Genomic DNA, 20,513 nt, shown 5'->3' on the forward strand with positions numbered 1-20,513 from the left:
TATCAAGATGTTGATTGGCTAATTAGAAAATTCAATAGCATGTGCGCATATATAAATGCGTGATCGCAACAAGTTTTTGCATAAGCCAGACGAATTCTAACGAGAATGAAACGCGAAATATTCTGTGTAGCTTAATTGCCATATATATTTTCATACTTTATTATATATATTAGTAATGTGAAAACGACAATATAAGCATATATACTAATGCATATAAATTTAATAGTTCATCTAATAGGGAGATTACATCGATTGTGAGTAGGGGATATATATGCTCTTTATGCCTAGGTATTTCGAAGCCTACTGTTTCTCATCAAAAGAGAAGAGAAAGTGCTAGGTAATCTATTAAAAATGGTCATCTAGCGATAAGTACATTAGGAACGAAATATGGGTATTTAACGAATGGAGTAAACAATATAAATGTGAAGGGTACCAAATTGGGGAACTATAATGATTAAGGTGGTATAGGACGAAATTGTTATTATCACATAAAGGATATAAGTGGTACGTAATATGTTTAGGGGGTTGCCATTGTACGTTGGGGGTATGAGAATTGAATCTTAAACTTTCGGGTAAATATCACTTTACGAGTGAATTTTTCTAAGTAATCTACTTATACTTTAATTTTAAGGCCCCCATAATTTGTACTAGAAGTGTCCGAAAACCCCCGGGGCGCAGTGATTAGAATACTTGGAAAAAATTAATTGTGAAAGTCCAGTTGTACAAGTGACCTTCTCTTGAAGGTTCAATTCTCGGTGCGGACAACTGAAAAATACAATTCTGGGATACTTAGGACCTTTATCCAATCATGGCTGACGGAACGAGAGCATGTTCAAACTTTGAAGTAGATAAAGGGTTCTGTTCGAAATTCTGTCAAAATTCTCGAGTTCGACAAAAATATTCCCGAGTTTGAAAATATATACCTGAAGAAGTCGAAGGTTGCATCGACCGAAACTTTGCGAAAATGGCACACAGTTGAGAACAGTAGTCCGAAGAATCTAAATAATACGAAGAATTTGTTAATATTGGACATGAAAACGATAATTATGTTGTTAGTTGGAAGCATCACTGTGGCATTGTTTTCAACAGACCGGTCATTTTCGGAAATACCTCCTGTCTCTTGTGTAACGTAGTCGATATTTTTCTTCAACGGTGGTGTTACATGTTAGCATTCGGACCCAACACGGTGTCTCTTAGACCGTCGCAAAGAAACAAACAAAAGGAAGAAATCTGACTCGTTTTTTTTTCTTTTTAGTTTTTACAAAAAACATTTATTACTCTTGTTTTACAATAACAGGTTGCATATTTTTTTTTAAAGTCTCTTAGTTCATCTCGTTTGTCATGCAGTCTACAAAACCCTGCAGTCTTGACACGGGCTTAAAAGTTTTTAGTTGCTACTGGTTATATATTGATCTTACACCGGCACACGCTTTTTTAAGATCCACGTGGTGCATTTTCTTCTCTTTTATTTCCCTTCTCTTTCCCTACTGTCACATGACCCACCGGCTTGGTCATTTGCATATGTGCCATACGGCTGCCGCTGCTTTTGCTGCTACTGCTGCTTACACAGGTCAGCGACTCTGTTGCATTATAGAAGCTCAGTTTTGTTTGAGATACAAGCAAAAAATATACATATATATATATATATATTTCCGTTAATATTTCAAATTTTAATTTCTTAGCAATATTTTCATATTTCCTCTTCGATCTTCATTTCCTGGTAAGTTGGAGTTTGTTTGAAAGGTGTACGTACAAAGAAAAATGAATATTCAAATTACAATAATTTTCAACAATTATCCATGGACAGTAACTCTCTGCCAGTTGTTTCATCGTAATTTCAAAGATGATTTCACCTTACAAAATAATTATCCGGTTTTTCTGTGAGGACATTTAGAATATTTTAAGTAGGACGCACTCAAGATAAAATGTGGTAATGTTGTAACGTGGCTGTCGCACTCGAACCATGACGTTACATTTTAACTACACAGACGTTGTCTGACACCATTGCAGGAACAAACAAACAAACAAACAAACAAGGAAGGATATAAACAATGCTACTCAACATTTTTTTTTAGGTGAATACAAAAAAGCATTTATTCCAATAATTTCCCACAACGCACCTTTTTTTTCTGTTTCCCACATTGGCATTATCTCGCATGTGTCCGTTCGCTTCAACTCGCGTCAAACGTTTTCTCTTCCGCTTTTCTGACGACACGGCGCATTTTCTCTCTCGTCGCCCACGAGGCACATCACGTCCGATCGCTTCCTCTGCTCGACCACATGCTCTCCTTTTTTCCTTTTATTTTCCTGTCTTTTTATTTCCCGCGATTTAGCGCGTGTGCACTTGCCAATTTGCTTACGTGTTTTAACGGCTGTTGTTGCTGCTAATATTTTCGCTAGTCAGCTATCCTACGACTGCTGCTGATTTCTCACACGCGCCCGTACGCGCTATGCTCCCAAGAAAGCGCAACGCTTCGTTACATTATGATAACTTCAAAGATTCCAGCTACGAGCAGGATGAACCGTGTCAGACGATGTCAAACTTCTTCCATTTTCCACACACTTTTGATGACCTTGGAATTGTGTTTTTGTATTACAAGACAATTAAATAACTTAAAGTGTCGTATCTGTCCTGATACGACACTGCGTATGTTCTATCCTCGGTTAGTGAAACAAGGGTCATTCTAAACAGAGAGACATTTTAATTTTGTTTTAATCTGCAGTGTCCTGTTTTAATGTGCTGCATTTTCTGAACATTAAAACTTAAAATTGTGTCTAACTTTGCCCTCGTGGCGAGGCAAGTAAATACGAATTCCTAATTATTCAATGCCGACATTAATTTTAATGTGTAATATTGTTGAAAAACTCGAAGTATTTTAATTTTATAATCAAACAAAAAAAAAAGGGGGAGAAAAAAAAAGATAAATTAAAATAAGATAATACGAGAATTAAATAAAGTTTGAATTTATTTGTTTACCTACAAATATCCGATTGCTAAATTCTTACATCATCAGAGACCCAGCCCTCTTTCTAGAGAGTGGCAGACATAAATCCTCTTTCTAGATTATGACAAACGTATATCACCTTTATAGATTTTGGCAAACAATTGCCCTTTTCTGGAATATGACACATAGTCTCTTTCTAGATTGTGACGGAGACATGTACCCTTCCTAGATTGTACCATACACTTGTCTCCTTTCTAGATTGTGACAGGCACATGTCGCCTTTCCAGATTGTGGTAGATACATATCCACTTTCTAGATTGTGACAGACATATAACATCTCTCTAGATTTTGACACATACGTGCCCTTTTTCTAGATTGTGACACACATGGTCTCTTTCTAGATTGTGACTGACGCATACCGCTTTTCTAGATTGTGACAAACACATGCCCCTTTTCCAGATTGTGACAGACATATGACATCTCTCTAGATTGTGACAGACACGTGCCCTCTTTCTATATTGTGACAGATATATGGCCTCTTTCTAGATTGTGACAGACACGTGTCCTCTTTCTACATTGTGACAGACATATGGCCTCTTTCTAGACTGTGACAAACACGTGCCTTCTTTCTTGATTGTGCCAGGCACACGCCATTTATCTTGATTGTGACAGACACATGCGTCCCTTGCTAAACTGTAATAAACATATGCTTCATTTCAAGACTGTGACAGACTAGATAAGCTATCAATAAATCTACGCTTAAGAACGTACGCTTGCACAAAAGAAAGGAGTCCTTTTTACATATAACAGCTACAGTTTCAATGATCCAGTACTTAAAGTTTATTTTTAAAGGTGGATCTTCAAACACATCACCATAGATATCATAAAGATCTAAAGCTATCATGTAATTAATTTTGAAAGCATCCAGCAATAACTAAATTTTTTAAAATCTTTTTTTCTAGATCGTTAAAATTAAAGCATCTAATACGTAGGAAGTATTTCTCTTCTTTTTAGCATGTTTAAAACTGAATGTTCGCTTAATGGTCTATTTTTCATGTATATGTTGATATTGCATGCATGAATTGGTATGCTCTTTTTTGTACATCGTTATATTGTTTTTTAAACAAACTATTTTGATGCTATCCTAAGTGTATTGAATTTTACTTTCATTACATATATATATATATATATATATATATATATATATATATATATATATATATATTACATTTTCACCCCAAACAAGGCACATTTCCACTTTGGTGTGGGGGCTACTATCAGGGGCAACAACTACTGGGTACTATGTTGGGAATTGGGCAGCAAGATGTCGATTCACGTTACACTTGAACTTCTGCATGTCGGTACAATTGGGGAAGCAGTGGCCTGGAATGGAATTCCAGAGTTAAGCGGTTCTGGGGAAGAAACAACTAGAGTAGAAAAATCTTTTACATCTAGGGATATTTACTGTGTGGGGGTGGGATTTAGCTGCCTATCGGGTTTGTCGAGGGTGTCTACGTCGTGGAGGCACAAGTGTCTGCGGTTCGCCAGAGCATTCACTATTAAAATAACAGGCAGAGGGATACAACATCATGTCGATGGGACAGAGGCTGAAGCTTAGATGCCAGTTCAGGGCCTATTAGATTTGCGACTCTCTTTTGAACCTTGTCTAGGAGTTAGAGACTAGTAGCAGATGCACCAGCACAAATGTGACAACAATACTCCATACATTGGCGAATGGTGGCCTTATAGAAGTACAGGATACTTTCACGTGTTAGTAGTTTTCTAGCACGGTAGAGAGAGCTCATCTTCTTTGCAGCGGCCCTAGCAACGCTTTCAATGTAATTGTTCCAACTCATGTTTTCTGTGAACGTTAGGCGAAGGAGTTTGAAAGATGTACTCTCAGATAAAGAGTCACTGGCCATTGCTTTTGGAGGAGGTTTCTTGTAAGTATTGGAGGAAACCAGTTTAGTCTTGGCAGCATTGAATGTGACCATCCATTTTTGTCCCCATTCCACGACAGATTGGAGGTAATCCTCTAGTGTTTTTGCCATTTCTTTAGATATATGTTCATTTGTTTTCCTGTCATGCCTGTTATAGAGTGTGGTGTCATCAGCATATATACCCATCTCAGAGGCAATTTTGTCGGGGAGGTCATTGATGAATATTAGGAACAATATATATATATATATATATATATATATATATATATATATATATATGCAGAGGATGCAATTTCGTATATTTCGTATTGGTTTTACCTGGATAAAAATGATACTCTTATAAAATTATTTTCTTAAAGAAAACGCCATTTAAGCAGATTTAAAAAAAAAATATTTGGTATAATTAAACATAACCTGGAAACAGTTGGAAAAGTTGAATCTTATTATGTTTACTCTTCATTTGAGAATAATTTATATACACACGCACACACACACACACACACACACACACGCGCACGCGCACACACACATTATGTCACGATGTAAGCCGGTTTACAAACGTGTGTTTTGAACTAAATTATTGTTAGAGGAGGTTCTTGAAAGATTGCCATTTATATATACACATGTGTACATCAATTTATATATATATATATATATATATATATATATATATATATATATATATATAGAGAGAGAGAGAGAGAGAGAGATGACTCATCCATCGACTGTCTCTAGCCTCTTCAATTGAAGCTAAATGAGCGAATACTTCCAGTTTCGCGTTGAGCTTTTAGGCCTTTGTAAACCGGTAGAGTTTCATATCAATTTCTCTCCCATATTATCAACCTTTCGTGTCTATATATTTACATACACATTATCGACTGCCTCGAGTTCACACTTCGTTTACGAAGCGGCATACATTTTAGTTGAAAGAAATAAGTTCTTTAATTCGAAAGATCACTCGGACAATAAGTTATGTAATTCATAAACTCATTTCGGTGTAGCAAGGTCCTTCAATGTTACTAAATCCGCGAAGACTTCAAGCTAATGTTTGATAGCCGATCGCTTCTTAGGCTGAGCGTATTTCTTATTCCTTATATTTAGTGTCGATTCTGACTACGAATACAATCATAGTTTATAATGCTTAGTTACAGTTCTGTTAAGTCCTATGTGGTTTGCCTGACCAAACTGTACCTTCGTTCTGGGAAAGGGTTGGGTTGTTTGCTGCGAAAGGGTTGATTGCATGAAGCATGAACATGCAGTGTGCCGAGGCATATGTTATAGGTTTGTCTTAGGGCGCATGCTTCTAAAATCATAAAGTCAAATGTAATTATATATACGTGACGTGTTTCTTATAACACAGATCTTTTAAGTCGTTAGACGAGTCAGTGAATCAAGCTTCGAGATACGAGCGTGTGTAGAGTTCATTGTTTACAAACTATTTAATTTTATATAACCATAGTTGAGGTTTGTATTTTTAATAATATTTTATATTATATCTCTTATTTCTTTGCTCTTTTTTCTATTTTCTTTCCATTCCGCTTCACCTTTCAATTATATCCCCTTTCCCCTTCCATCATTCCTGGTCGTCCGTACCCTTCCCTAGCTCTCAATACCCAACCAAGTAACTGGTCACAGTGGAGTCAATGGACAAAGTGTGGTGCCACGTGTGGTGGTGGACTACATTTCCGAGAGAGAAAGTGCAAATTGCACGCATTCAACATTGAAAGCTGCGATGGTCATAGTATGGAAGCACAGACTTGCAACACACATTCATGTCATGGTAAGTAGACGTTCAGTTTTGTCATGCCAATATGTATCTATCTGCCATTCTCTCGTATTTATTTGGTATAATTTGATGTATTTATATCAGACTGTTGAATATCTAAGCTGTGTATGCTAAGAAATCATTTTGACAAAAGCAAGCGCCTGGCCAAATGCAAGAACAAGCAAATAACTTAAAACAAGGCCGATAGCCATTAGTCGCGTGCTCTCGTGTAATTAATGAATGCGTGAATTTAGGATTGACATGAAATTCTTAAAGATAAACTAAAAGGACCGAAAAATGGGCTGAAATAACTTAAATAAATAAAAAGTAAATGACTTAGAATGACTTTAATGAAGTTAAGGATGAATTGAATGACCTTAAGAATGACTTGAATGCTTAAAAAGTAACTGGAATCCTTTGAAAACAACTTGAATGATCTGATCTTGAATGGCTTTGAGACTGACTGGTTGTAAGGTGGGTGATCATTTTAAATTAAATTAATACAGAAAAGTGATCCCCCACTTTATATCACAATAAGTACAGCATGTAGTAAGAACAGATAGAACACTGATCTTGGTCAAAAAGCCAAGAAAAGGGTACTTATTTGCTCCCCCACCGAGCAAATTAGACACAAGGCCGATTTTTAATGTGAGGAGTGAAGGGGAAATAGGGACCAACTCTCCGGGGATTAGGGGAGCTTGATAGTGACAACTGGTATGAAGGGTTTCCCCTACATTGACCAAGGTCTTATATGTGGTGTTGCCCCCACATATTGGTCTTTGTTTGTAGTATCTGCCGGAACGATACTACACTTTGATCTTGTTTATATATTTTATTGCTTTTAAAAATTTTGATAATACAATTAAGTAAAAAAAACAAAAGATTTTCAAACAACAAAATTAGGCACAAGGCCCTACAAGAAATTGGGGAGGAGAAGGGTTAAGGGTCTTTGTGACTAAAGTGATTAAAAGTAAGAAATGTAGACTTTGGGGTCTTACTCTTGACTGGCAACATTTACCAAAATGCCTCATTCACTCTATGGATCTTAATCTAACTAATAAATCCCCAGCGTTTAAAAATCAAAAACATATTTACAATTTATAAACAGTTGTGTGTGTTTGTGTATGCATTTTTTTTTTATAATTTTTTTTATTTCAATTTTGTGTGTGTGTGTGTGCATGTGTGAAAAAAATAAAATTCAAATTCATTGGAAAATAAAAAGTTTTTGAATTAAGAGAAAGATTGTTCGTGGAGTGGGGAAAACTAATCAAAAGTGTCCATATCAAAAACAAAAGATAAATCCTACTGGGTTGTTAGTGAGACCCCCCCCCCTGTACTAATCTAGGTGACTAGAACCCCCACTGTTTTCCGGGGAACCGAAAACAAGTAGGGCGATCCCTAATGGGGATTGGGAAAAATACCTTAATGGAAGTGGGAGAAAACAAAGCAACGGGTGGAGGGGGGTTGGAAGGTGACCTCTGAGTAGGGGAGTGACCGGGGATGTTGAAAAAGCAAGGATGTGGCACAAAGGGGATTGGCAGACTCAGAGGTTCTCTAGTACCAAAAAATAAAATCAGGAACAGGATCTCATTTATATCACCAGTCAAGAGTCTTCTTAAGTTTTTCTTAGCTAGAACCTAAGCGGGATGGGTTCCGAAGGCCCCAGCACCGCCCGTGCCATGCTTAAGGAGGGAACACGTATTCAAACTTGGCTCCTCGACGGATGCACAAACTAGTGCTGTGCACCCACCTCTTGTCAAATTCCACTCTAGGCAACCTCCTCCAATCGCATCTGATCTTTACTTTAAGCAAATGTTTAAAGTAAACGATCAGATCTCGATCCGGAACAGATGTCCCTTCGCAGACCAACTTGAGGCGCGTGATCCAAATCACCATGCACGCTACTGCCAGGATCGCCAGAACAACCATTCTTTCCTCCCTGGGGAATGGCAGCTCCATGTTGTACACAAAATAACCTTCGTCGAGATCGAGCAGACATTCGGCATCGATGCGAGCCGTTACCCCCCCCCGTCCCGACGTACTCCAATAAGGGCTGGATCCGGCTGCAACTAAAATATGTGTGCCCGATCGTTTCGGGCTCGCGTTCATCACAGCGCGGACAGAAGCCCCTCGTATGTTCTTTATACCGGCAGAGTTCGTCGAGAAGGGGCAGCGCATTTCGGACCAGTCGCCAGGTGAGGGAAAATTCCGAGTTGTTCAGAATCTCCCATCCCGGCGCCCAACTCCAATGAGAACGAACAACCTCCATCGACCATCCCATCCGCCTACAAAGTGGATCCTTCGCGGTCCCCTCCACTAGCTCCCGATAAAGTTTCTTTCTTGGCTGATCGAGGACACTGGTCCCCGGCAAAGCTCTAAGAGTGGCCAGGCATTCGGAGAAGAACTTAGACTCCCCCCTCGGTCTACGACGACCTTCTACCGAGGGGTTGGGTTTGAGATTGGGAAATGAGTTCTCAACCACAGGGACCCAAGGAGCGTCTTCTTCAAGCGAACGACTCAAGAAAGCCAATCTCTCGGCATTTCTATGACACAAGAGACTGGACTGACCCAGGCCTCCCTCGCTCGGACTCTGGACACAGACCTCTCAGCAGACATAATGCTTACCATCGTTCTACAATAGTGAATTGAGGCGCCCTTGCAAGCGGGTTAGTCGTTCTGCAAGGAGAGGAAGTACAGACAATCGGTAAAGTATGAGCGGAAAGACGTATGTAGCACACGCCTCCACCCGACCCTTCAAGGACAATTTCCTTCCAATCCAAGTCTTCACCGACGATTTGACCTTGCCATATACTTCCGACCAATTCTTTTCCAGCTGAAGTCCCGGTCCAAACCAGACACCGAGAATACGGACCAGTACATCGGTCCAACTGAAAATACCTGGAAGCGAGTTTACCTCGGCCAAGGCCCCCAACCACAGGCCAACAGACTTGCTGCAGTTGAAGATGACCCCTGTGACTTCTTCGTATCGAGCGAGCGCCTCGACCACCGCTTGAACGTCTGTGTGGCAAGACACGAACATGGTGACGTCATCAGCGAACGCAGAAACCCTGACTTGTGTGCCTCCAGGGAGAGCTATTCCGCACAGGACTGGTGTAGCCGCCTCGTCCCTTAACTTGCGAAGGAGGGGTTCCAATGCCAGGACGTACAACAGAGGTGACAGCAGAAAACTCTGACGCACCGACCGAGAGACAGCGAATGACTCTGACAGCTTACTGTTGATCTGCACCGCTACCGTCGGCCTATCATATAGGACAAAGATCCACTTGCGGAAGTCCGGATTAAATCCGGCGGCCTCTAGCACAGCTCTCAGGAACCAATGGTCGACCCTATCGAATGCCTTGGACTGATCTAAACTGATCAGCGCGGCTTCGGCGTCGTCTTCTGTCCCCTCTATGATCGAGCGTATCAAATGCAAATTGTTTTGAATCGATCTCCCCTTCACAGCATAAGTCTGGTCCGGTTCGATCAAGTCAGTGATGACAACCTGCAAACGATTCGCAAGAATCTTTGCCAAAATCTTTAACTCTGTGTTTAGCAGAGTCAAGGGCCTAAAATCGTCGAAATTTTCCACCCCACCATGCCGTTGACCTTTCCTCAGCAATGTGATCACTCCCTTGGTCACCTGTCCAGGGATGGAACCCTGAGCAGACCAATGGTTGAACATATCCTTCAGAATAGGGACCAACATGGGCGACAGCCTCAAGTAGAACTCGTAGCGTAAACCACCAAGCCCCAGGGATTTGTTGTAGCCGACCTGCTTCAATGCAGTAATGACCTCATGTTCAGTAACAAGACCATCACAGCTAGCCACCCGAGCCGCTGTGAGGTGGGGCGAGTCAGCCAAATAGCTGCCAAACTCCTCGACCCTGAGTCCGGGTCGTTGGGTGAAGCGCTCCGATAGATGCTCCCGAAACCCCTCGCAGATCTCCCGAGTCGAAACTAAGGCGTGTCCTTCCAGGTTATGTACTTTACGAATGTACCCGTCCAAACCGCGTCTTAAAGCAGCCTTACGCTCAACAGCGTCAACATTCACAGCCTCGTTGGAAACTTTCATTAATCTAGCCCTAACTACTTGACCTTCATACCGCTCACTAGCCAAGCGGCTGAGATCTTGATTAGCTAGTGCTACCTCTAGGGGATCCCCCCCTCCACCGCCCGGGTCAGCTTATCCTCTAAGCGTTTCTTTGCCTTAGCTTTATCTAACGCGAAGCGTTGGCTGTATTGGACAGAGAAGCACCTAATTTTGGCCTTAAGACTAACCCACCACTTACTCCCTGTAACCGCCCCCACTAAAGCCCGCTGAATTAATTTGGTAACCTTCAACCGGTAGTCCTCCAACTCCAACAAGGTGCTGTTTAACTTCCAGTATCCGGCTAGTTTAGGCCTAGCACTTAAGTTCAAATGGGCCATAACGAGTTTATGGTCCGAGTGTCCTAACAAGTGGAACGTGGGGCACGATAGAAAGTCTACGTCGCCTCTTCTAACTAGCATCCGATCCAAGTAAGTATTCGGATGGGAAGGCACTACAGGATGCCGCGTCCACATCTCCTGCCCCGGATGATCCAGACGGAATCTGTCGACGAAATCGCACGAGGCCATCAGGTCGAACAGAGTGCTGTCATAGTGCACCGACCCACTAGCCCCCCCACCGACCATATCTATTTTGGGATCAAGGATTGCATTCCAATAACCCATTAAAACTAACCGTTCCGGATCCACTAAGAAGCCCTCCAACCGTCGAAAAAAGGATGCCCTCTCTACAGCAGAATTGGGCGCATAAACAGCGACAATCTGAAAAACACTACTATTAACGGCAACATCAACAACAACTAGCCACCCGTCCTCGCCTGCGTGAACAACATTCACCGACGCTGACAGGGTGCGACTCACTAGCAAGGAGATTCCACGACTATAAGTATTGCCATATGCTGAGTAAACATCGTAATCGTTCACCAGCACCTGACAATCCTCGTCACAAATAAAATGGGTCTCCTGGATAGTGGCAATATCTACCTTGAGGGACACCAAGTCTCTCACAACGCGCGAGGCCTTGCTTCGATACCTGATGCCCCTCACATTCAATGTAGCCAAGTTCAAAGCCATGTTCACTTACCTTATTCAGTGTCACAGACGGGTCTGAAATCCTTGGCAGTGAGGACGTGGCAGGTCTGGCCGAGGCTGCCGGTAAGTAGGTCTGATGAGGGTACTCCTTCCTTGGCCACACCCCCACGTCCAGGGGAAAGGTTAGTTTAAGTGCCTTGTAGAAAGAGGGGTGGATGTACACAGGGGCTCTGCCCTAACATTTGTAGAAAAATTGTTCAATGAAGAATGGTCCCTGTCCACCAGCTGCTGGCCTGGGATCGCATCCTTTGCTGCATCTATCATAGCCCAGAGGGCTTGAGTCCTTGCGTCCTTGTTGACTCTAACGAAAGTGGTCAACAAGGAAGCGTCTTTAAATTTGGTCGGGTCTGCGACGCTGTCCCCACCGACATAGGCGAGACTCCTCAGCTTGTTATACCGGACCTTTTGTTGTCCTTTAAGGTCAGGTATTGTTTGGTGTGGGTCTAGTTCGCAGATCCTACCTCCTGGCAGGAACGGGAGTTTTTTCGTTCGCTCATTGCGAACCGCGGTTGTTGGGGGAGGGGGCTATTTAGTTTGAGGGATGGAGGATGGAGGTGGGGTGGGGGTAGCTTTCACAGTCTCTTGATGGGGTGATTTATCACAGGATGGGGGCATATAGAGTTTTTGGGGGCCGTGGGGAGGGAGGGGGAGAGTTGTTCGGGCTGCTGGGGTGGTGGGATGATGGTGGGATCAGCCTGTGTTTTGTTGGAAGTGTCTTCCTCAGTAGGGGTAGGGGGGTTAGCTCGCATCTTCCGGCTTTTCGTCCTCCTGGCCCTCCTGATCTCTGACACGCTCAGTGTTGCTGTTGCCTGTGATTCCTCCTCTTCCTCTGATGCGACCTCATCCTCAGACTCTTGTAACTTCCTCTTGTTTGAGGAGGAGGGTGCCTGCATGTCCATGTTTTCCATGCCTTCTTGCTTGTTTTCTGGCTGGTCTCTGGTAGCTGTTGGAGGGGGTGGTTTTTTAGCTGTCTTCCCTTTTTTAGTGACCGTCGACCAACCTTCCTGCGCTTCTGGGAGGCTTGTGGCCGGCGCGGGCGTGGAGACTTGTGGTGTAGTTTTGACTGGCCCTGCGACTTTGCTTTGCACTTTTGTTGGGTTCTTGTTCGCACTCTTTTTTGGGCAGTCTTTGGCCATGTGGCCTTGTAGCTGGCAATGCCAGCAATGGGGCTTCCTCCCCTCCACTATTAGGGAGAGCGTCCACTCCCCGAATTTCAAAGTGGCCGGAATGCCGTAGAATCCCGCTTTGTCCAAGACCATCTGGATTTTATAGTCCCCAGTCATTATGTTTCTTAGATCGCAGACTGGCGTGGTTTCCTCCACGTCCCCGTATTGACTGAGGATGGCCCCCAATTGTTGGGCTTCCATATAGCAGGGGACGTTCAGAGCAGAAATACTTACCCTGTAGCTTTATGTTTCTGCTCTGGTGACTGGTCCTGGACAACTTGATCGCATGTTCGGGGGTGGGAAGCAGAACCTCCCACTGTGCGTAGCATCTTCTGCAGATGTAGTTGGCCGGGATGTTCTGCTCCAGCAGCACGTTTACCATCGTGTCTTTGTTGACACCCGTGAGGCTCCTCGTCTTGATATTGGATGTAATCAGTGACAGGACCCTCTTCTGTAAGCCCTCGACCTGTCCTGGAAGGGGTTGGATGTCATTCCCCTTGGTGTACTCCTTGTACGTGGAGTCGAACAGCTTCCGATAGTCCTCGGGTGTCAACTTGCTCTGCTGCTCTTTGGGGCCCCATGCTGATTCACCATCCTGTTGGAAGTCTGCTGGTCCAGGGACGGGGGGCGTAGCTGGCACCTCTCTGCTAACTGCCGTTGTGGAAGTTGCTGGCTCGGGGGTCTGACCTTTACTAGTCAGAGTTGGCCAATCCGCGTTGGATATTGTGTGCTGCTTTCTCTGCTTTCCGGGTCATTCCCTTTTCTCTTTTTCTTCCTTAGCTGCTGGGTGGCCGTCTCTTGGGGAGTAGGTGGTGTCTCCCCTCCTGGGGTTATATTCCCAGCTGCTGGAGTTGGTGTAGCAGGTGCTGTAGTCCGGGGAGACGTTCCCACCAGTGTGGTTTGGTTGCTACTAGTTGGCTTCTTGTCCTCTTCCCGGGCTTCTTTTTTCTCGTTCTTACCCTCTTGGGGAGTACTGGAGGGCGGAACGCTTATCTCTTCGTCAAAAAGTGATTGCAGAGAGGCTATTGTGGCATTAAATAGCTCCTCGGTTTTGTCGTCGGAGCCTTTTTCCACATCCTCTGCTGCAACTGAGGTGTTGCCCTTTTGGGGAACGGTGGATTGATTACCCGCCTTACTTCCTGTTCTGGTGAGAATAAAATGTATACATGTAATCAGCACACGGAGAAAATAATTCCGAAGTTAGCATTACTTATAAATGAACTGAATGTTGCACGTATATATTTTGCCTTCAACAATCAGACAAAGAAGCACTGCAGGTCACACACACTATTGCGCCCCTATACAGGAAGTATAAAGAGATGAGAATGTCGCCTATGTTTGAGTTTTTGAGTATAACATAGCCGAACTCAGAATTGGAAAAGCGCATGACTTAAATGCGTGACATCATCACACCGCGTACAATCATTTTTTTTTCTACTTGAACATGGAAAATCAAATCAACTGGTGATTTGTACCTACTTTTCAAAAACACTGGTACAGGCATCCCAGTTTATTTTGTGTAACGTGGTGACAGTAATGGAATAGTTGCAACTCCGCATACAAGTAACGACTATTGCAGCCTGGGGTCAAATGTTCCTTACTAAAGATGGCGAGACTCGGGCCTAGATATTTCATGTTGTGATTCTGTATGTGAGATGCGGCGCAATTCCTAATTGTGAAAAGTGATTTAATCCATCTCCATTATTATATAAAAGAAACTTTGTCCGTGTGTTTGTATGTGAGTCCATTCCTTATGGACACCAAAATAGCAAGGCCGATTTTCATGAAATTTCACACAAATGTACATTATGTAGTTTTAATTTTACATCGAATGACTTCGATAAGTATCGATAAACGATAATATACAAAATTTAATGAAAGAAGTAAAAGGCAATTTTAACTAGAGTTAACACCTTATATAGCCTAACATCACAAGTGTATTTGAGAAGTGTTATTACTACGCAAACAGAAAAAACTCGGCATATGAAATCAACAGTAGGTTCTATGATATGACAGGGGCGCGTACAAAATGAATGTTTCTGTTTAAAGTACAATTGCACGATGATACTTGACCTTTTTATTTTAAACTTAAATTCAAGCCATTATAACCGCACAAGAAGCAAGGCCAGGCATATAAAATCAACAGCAGGTTCTTTGATATGACAGGGGCAAGTTCAGAATATATGTTTCTGCTTAGAACGTAATTGAAACATGATACTAGACTTTTACATTTTAAATTTTAATTCAATCTATTATATATAAAAATTATTTTATAAAATCAAGAGTAGATTCTCTGCAGTGCAATGTAGACTACAATGTATTATAGACTAATTTTCTGTGCTGGGAATTGAGCAAAGAGCATCAAAATATAAGGAAAGCCGTTTATTTACTGAAGAGATGATTGGCGGGTGAGAGGTGAAAATTTTACACTAAAGATGGCAAAAATATAATATAATATATAATAATATAATAATTATATAAAGATGGCAAAATCACATGACTTCCGGAATAAGGTAAATCTTCCTTCTTTTGAAGGCTGATAACTTAAGCAGATAGACAATAATATAACTTCCCGTACTCACAGATTTTTAATAACCTGAGTTTCAGATGAGAATCGAAATATAATATATAACGCTAGGTATAATAGAATCTCCAACACATGTTTCAGATCGTCTGATGTTTATGAAAACAAAGGAAAAATATTTGTCTTTTTTACTATCTTTCACAGGCTCAAACAATTTAATTCCCTGGTCGGTGTGGTCGCCTTGTCAGCCTGAAGGGATTCGGTATCGTTACAAAATCTGTACGACCCAGGCGAAAGAGGAAGCTCTCTGTTCTGGGAATGACATCGAAATGGTCAGGTGTCTCTTACCTGGTAAGTATAACATTTGTTTGGCCACATTTTATTATTGTGTTATATGAAAGGGCTGCCTCTTCGCATGTAAGTAAAAAGACATGCTAGATAAGTGAAAATGATATTCGGATGAGGCTAGAATCGAACCCTGTAAGCAAGTGTAAAAAATAATAATGGAAAATGGAATGTTAGAAATTAAGTCCATTGTTAATTCTATTAGAAATAGTTAAATCTTGTTTATGTCGGAAAAAGAGTAGATTGTCCATTCTTTTAGAAAACTGAATATTAAATATGTCAGTTAAAAGAATGGACAATACAAATTAAAAAAATATTGTTTAAAAATAGGTTAGAATTAGAATTGAGGATTCTTTTGTTTGCCAAAAGTGTGTTTGGACAAACATATGTAAAGCCACGTGAAAATTAGTCACGTTTGAAACCATACTTCTTTCGGCTTAAAATGGCTAAAATTGACACTTTTGTGCTTATTTTAAAAAAATTGATGACTTGGATTTTTATAAAATTTCTGCAAAGTTGTAACTAACTGATTTCTATATAATTTTGTTTGTCTATACTTCGCGATAACTCTTGGGTGTGCCCCAGCGGCTCTTTAAGAGCTAATAAAAACAGTCCATTTTGGGACTATTTTACCATATTTGTCCAAAGTTTTCTGTGTATGTTTATTTAGTAGTTCTGTATAGTGCTGAACTCAAATTTAAATATGTTAAGGCCTTGGAGACTTTTGGGGCTAAATGGGATGGGGAATGCTGGGCTTAGTCATTTTTTATATATTTTTTTTTTTTGTGTGGTGCAAAACTCAAATTTACATATGTCAAGGCCTAAAACTTCACCAGGATTTGACGTTCCCACTGGGAATTGTGAGACTAAATCAGAGTGGAGGGGGGGCAAAGCTGAACTTAGTCATTTTTTTATGCTTCTTTCACTGTGCATTTACGGGCATGCATAATTCACTTGTTTATTTAAATTATTTTTCATAGATTGGGTTTTTTTCATTTTTTTCATGTTTTTATTAGCCCTAAAAGAGTTCATGGGGCACACCCAAGAGTTATCGCGAAGTATAGGCAACAAAATTATATAGAAATCAGTTAGTTACAAATTTTCAGAAAGTTTTATAAAAATTTAAGCCATCGATTTTTTTTTAATAAGCACAAAAGTGTCAATTTTAACCATGTTAACACTAAAGGCAACCCTATGGGGGGAGGCTGCCGAAGTTTTCTCGTAAAATTCATTCTGTTACATTTTTACTTATATCATGTTTAATGTTTGTGCAAATTTTCAAAAAATTCCAAGGCCTATTTATTGAGGAAAGTGCGAACGGACAAGGGTGAATTAATAGATGCACCTTTCTTTTGTTGGGGAACGAAAACTATCTAACAATTATACCTGGTGAACCAAGTGAAAGAAAGATACAAACAATTACACATAAAGGGACAGTTAGAATTATAACAAATATCTCTCGGTTGGAATGTAGAAGATAGTAGATGAATGTCTAGCATCTACCATTCCCAGCTATAACAACATGAAAAGATTTTTATTTAGTAGAGAGGTTTTTTATCATGAACATACTATACCTAATAATAGGTTATGTGTTTGAAATCATTAAGTTTCATCCTTATTTTTTTCACAGGTGCTGAACAAGACTACGTGCAGATGAAACCAGACTTCGCGTTTGCTCTCATTCACTTGGTAGCGGTGGGGACGATTGGTTTGACGGTGGGGGCCATAATCGCCGGTTCTATCCTTCATCACATCCACAAATGCACGGTACAGCAGAAGGTCCGCGCCGCCAAGCGGAAAAACGAGAAGAACGAACACATGAACAAGGGCCCTTTCTTGCTGTCCGCTTCGTTGGGGAGCCTCGATTATTTGAACAACGCATCGCCGAAAAACACCCGGACTAACAACCTCCAAGAGCCCTACATTAAGGAGATCAGCACGCTGAAAAGAAATCGTGACTTACGTACAAACCTAGCATTAAACGACCTTTAGTCCCGTCCGCGAGTGCAGGCAATCACCCCAAAACGTCATGTTTTCATAATTTTCATCATTAACATCATCATCATCATCACGGATATAGGGCGCAATTCATTATGGTGGATGGGTCAAGAGGTATTTTTTTTTTAATGGATTGTGGATTTATTCTACTTATTATCCGTTAAATAAAATGGGTATGTGGGGGGATACACTCATGCACACAAGTATTCCCGACCCTCAATCAAACTTATCTCCATATTATCACGTCAAAAGCAAAACTTGAAATCGGTTCTATTAAGTTCAGTATATAACAAACAAAACCGTTTACTGATTAAAAAAAAATGACATGCGCAATACGCTACCTCGACTTTTTCTAATATTTCCCCCAAATCACAGTACTAAGTTTCAAAGAATTCTAAAAAAGAAAAAGTATAAGTAATGTAATGTATAACTAAGATATTTTGTCGCTTCATTGCGAGTTTCTGTTACTGTTCCTGTAGCGAAAATCATTCTTCAGTCTGCCTTTTCATATGTTTTCTTTCATTTATCAAGAAAATTGTTCCAATTATTCAAATTAGTTAAATTCTTTAAATTGGATTATCTTCCGTTTTTTTTTTTCAGGATTAGCTTAAAGCTTTCCAATGCTACTGACATTTCACTATAAGTAAGCCATTATAATTATTTTAACCTGTTTTTATGTGTTACGCCATAATATTTTCAATATCATATTGGATATCTATGAAAGGGATCAACACAATATATTGCAGCATGTACGATGGGAAAAGATTATAAGATTAAATACAAACTAACATTTGAAATTACTTAATGCATATACATTTACTTTCTCTTCTTTGTCAAAGGTAAAAAAGAATGGCTTTCGCAAAACAAAATTCTTTATTATTATTATTATTATTATTATTATTATTATTATTATTATTATTTATTTATTTTTTTTTTTTTTCAATTTCATTTTCACCCCAAACAAGGTACAGTGCCACTTTGCTGTCAGAGGCTACTATTGGGGGCATAAAATGCCGGGGTACAATGTAGGGAGATGAGCAGCAAGATGTCTGTTCACATTACACTTGAACTTCTGCATGTCAGTACAGTTGGGAAAGCAGAATATCGGAAGGGAGTTCCAAAGTTTACCAGTTCTAAAGAAGAAACTATTGGAGTAGAAACCTTTCTTACATCTTTACTGTGCAAAGGTGGGACCTTGCTGCTTGTCAGGTTTGTCGGGGGTGTTTACGCCGAGGACTACAAGTGTTTGTAGTTCGTCGGAGCATTCACCATGAAAATACTTGTAGAACAGGCAGAGGGGTGCAACATTCCGTCGATGGGACCGAGGTTGAAGCTTATATGACAGTTCAGGACCTATCAGGTTGGCAACTCTCTTTTGAACCCTGTTCATGAGCGAGAGGCAAGTAGCAGATGCACCAGCCCAGATGTGACAAAAATGCTCCATACATAGGCGAATGGTGGCTTTTTACTGGTACAAGATACTTTCAGGTATAAGTAGCTTTCTAGCACAACTTCTCTCGCAGTATGGATATTTCTATCATGAAAAGTAACAATACCCAATAACCTCGAGGAACTTTACATTAAAACAAGAAGACTTGCTAAGTTTGAACAATCTTCACTACGTACTTGTTAACCGTGTTAAGATCGTGTGGTAAACAGCAGAAATGCACCCATTTTTGTCGAATTACATAGTTTCGAGAATATTGTTTGTTTTAGTCATCATATTTTCAAAGTGGAAGTCTTGATATTACTCGAGTCTTGTTCTTATTTAACATCCCCAGAGTGTTCTGATATGATTTATAAAGGCTTTAATGCTTGACGTGCAAGGATTTCATCTAATCTCTCAACAATTACAGTCTTCGGTAATTATGCAGAATACGGACCGTGCTGAAATAATAACGTTATTATTTAGAAACCCTTTTTTTACTATGCGGAAAATGGCTATGTTTTAAAAGTATTCTGTACTATCATCTAACAATTTAATAAATATAATATACTCTAAAAATTGAAGTTAACTTTAAAATCTTATCCAAGAATTAGCACGATCCGTTTTCTACATTAATATTCAATCTTATTTCGAGCATGACGACAGTTTATCGTTTTGCTACAATGGGATTGAAGAAATTTTTGTTCAAGATTTGTTTTTGTTATCTGATTTCCATAAGTATTTATATTAGTTCCTTCTGAAAAGCAACGGTGTTCTTTTCTAATTTTTAATCATTGCATATGAGAAAAAGGTTCGTCAATAGAAATGAATATCAATTTTCTTTAGTAAAAATATCACTTTAAGTAGAATACTTGGTAACAACAGTTTCTGCAGTGACAAAATATTATCATTTATAAAAGCAACGAAACAGATAATTAGCGTCTGCCTTCTCCAAGACACTGTTTGTTCAAAAAAATTTTTTTTAATCTTCAAGATTAATAAATATTTTATTTTAATCAAGAAAATTGTTTTATTTTTTATCTGGTAAAAATGTTTTTTTTTTATCTATATCTTCTTTAAAGCTTATGTGTTTTTTGAAGTTGGTATGCTTGTATGTGAAATATGTGATTAGTAGGGCTGTGACAACAGCATATTCTTTTCATTGTTTTGACGCTTGTGTATATATCCGTTAATATCGTATATGTTTTTATATAGACTGATGTGGTTCTCGGTTGATTGACTGTGTCCCAAAAGAAGTTGAT

The 20,513-nt window shown here is 40.2% G+C and overlaps 1 protein-coding gene across 1 annotated transcript; it reads left to right on the forward strand.

Annotated features, from left to right (window-relative positions):
• The first annotated feature begins 6,484 nt into the window (after positions 1-6,484).
• LOC145258223 (uncharacterized) lies at positions 6,485-20,270 on the forward strand. Its single transcript, XM_080116173.1, has 3 exons — positions 6,485-6,665; positions 15,687-15,833; positions 17,458-20,270. Exons 1-3 carry the CDS (start codon positions 6,629-6,631, stop codon positions 17,817-17,819), a joined length of 546 nt encoding a protein of 181 aa, XP_079972299.1. The 5' UTR covers positions 6,485-6,628; the 3' UTR covers positions 17,820-20,270.
• Positions 20,271-20,513: the final 243 nt, after the last annotated feature.

Source organism: Euprymna scolopes, chromosome 33 (genome assembly GCF_053919585.1).
Source record: "Euprymna scolopes isolate OS-2025 chromosome 33, ASM5391958v1, whole genome shotgun sequence".
Taxonomy (NCBI): domain Eukaryota; kingdom Metazoa; phylum Mollusca; class Cephalopoda; order Sepiida; family Sepiolidae; genus Euprymna; species Euprymna scolopes.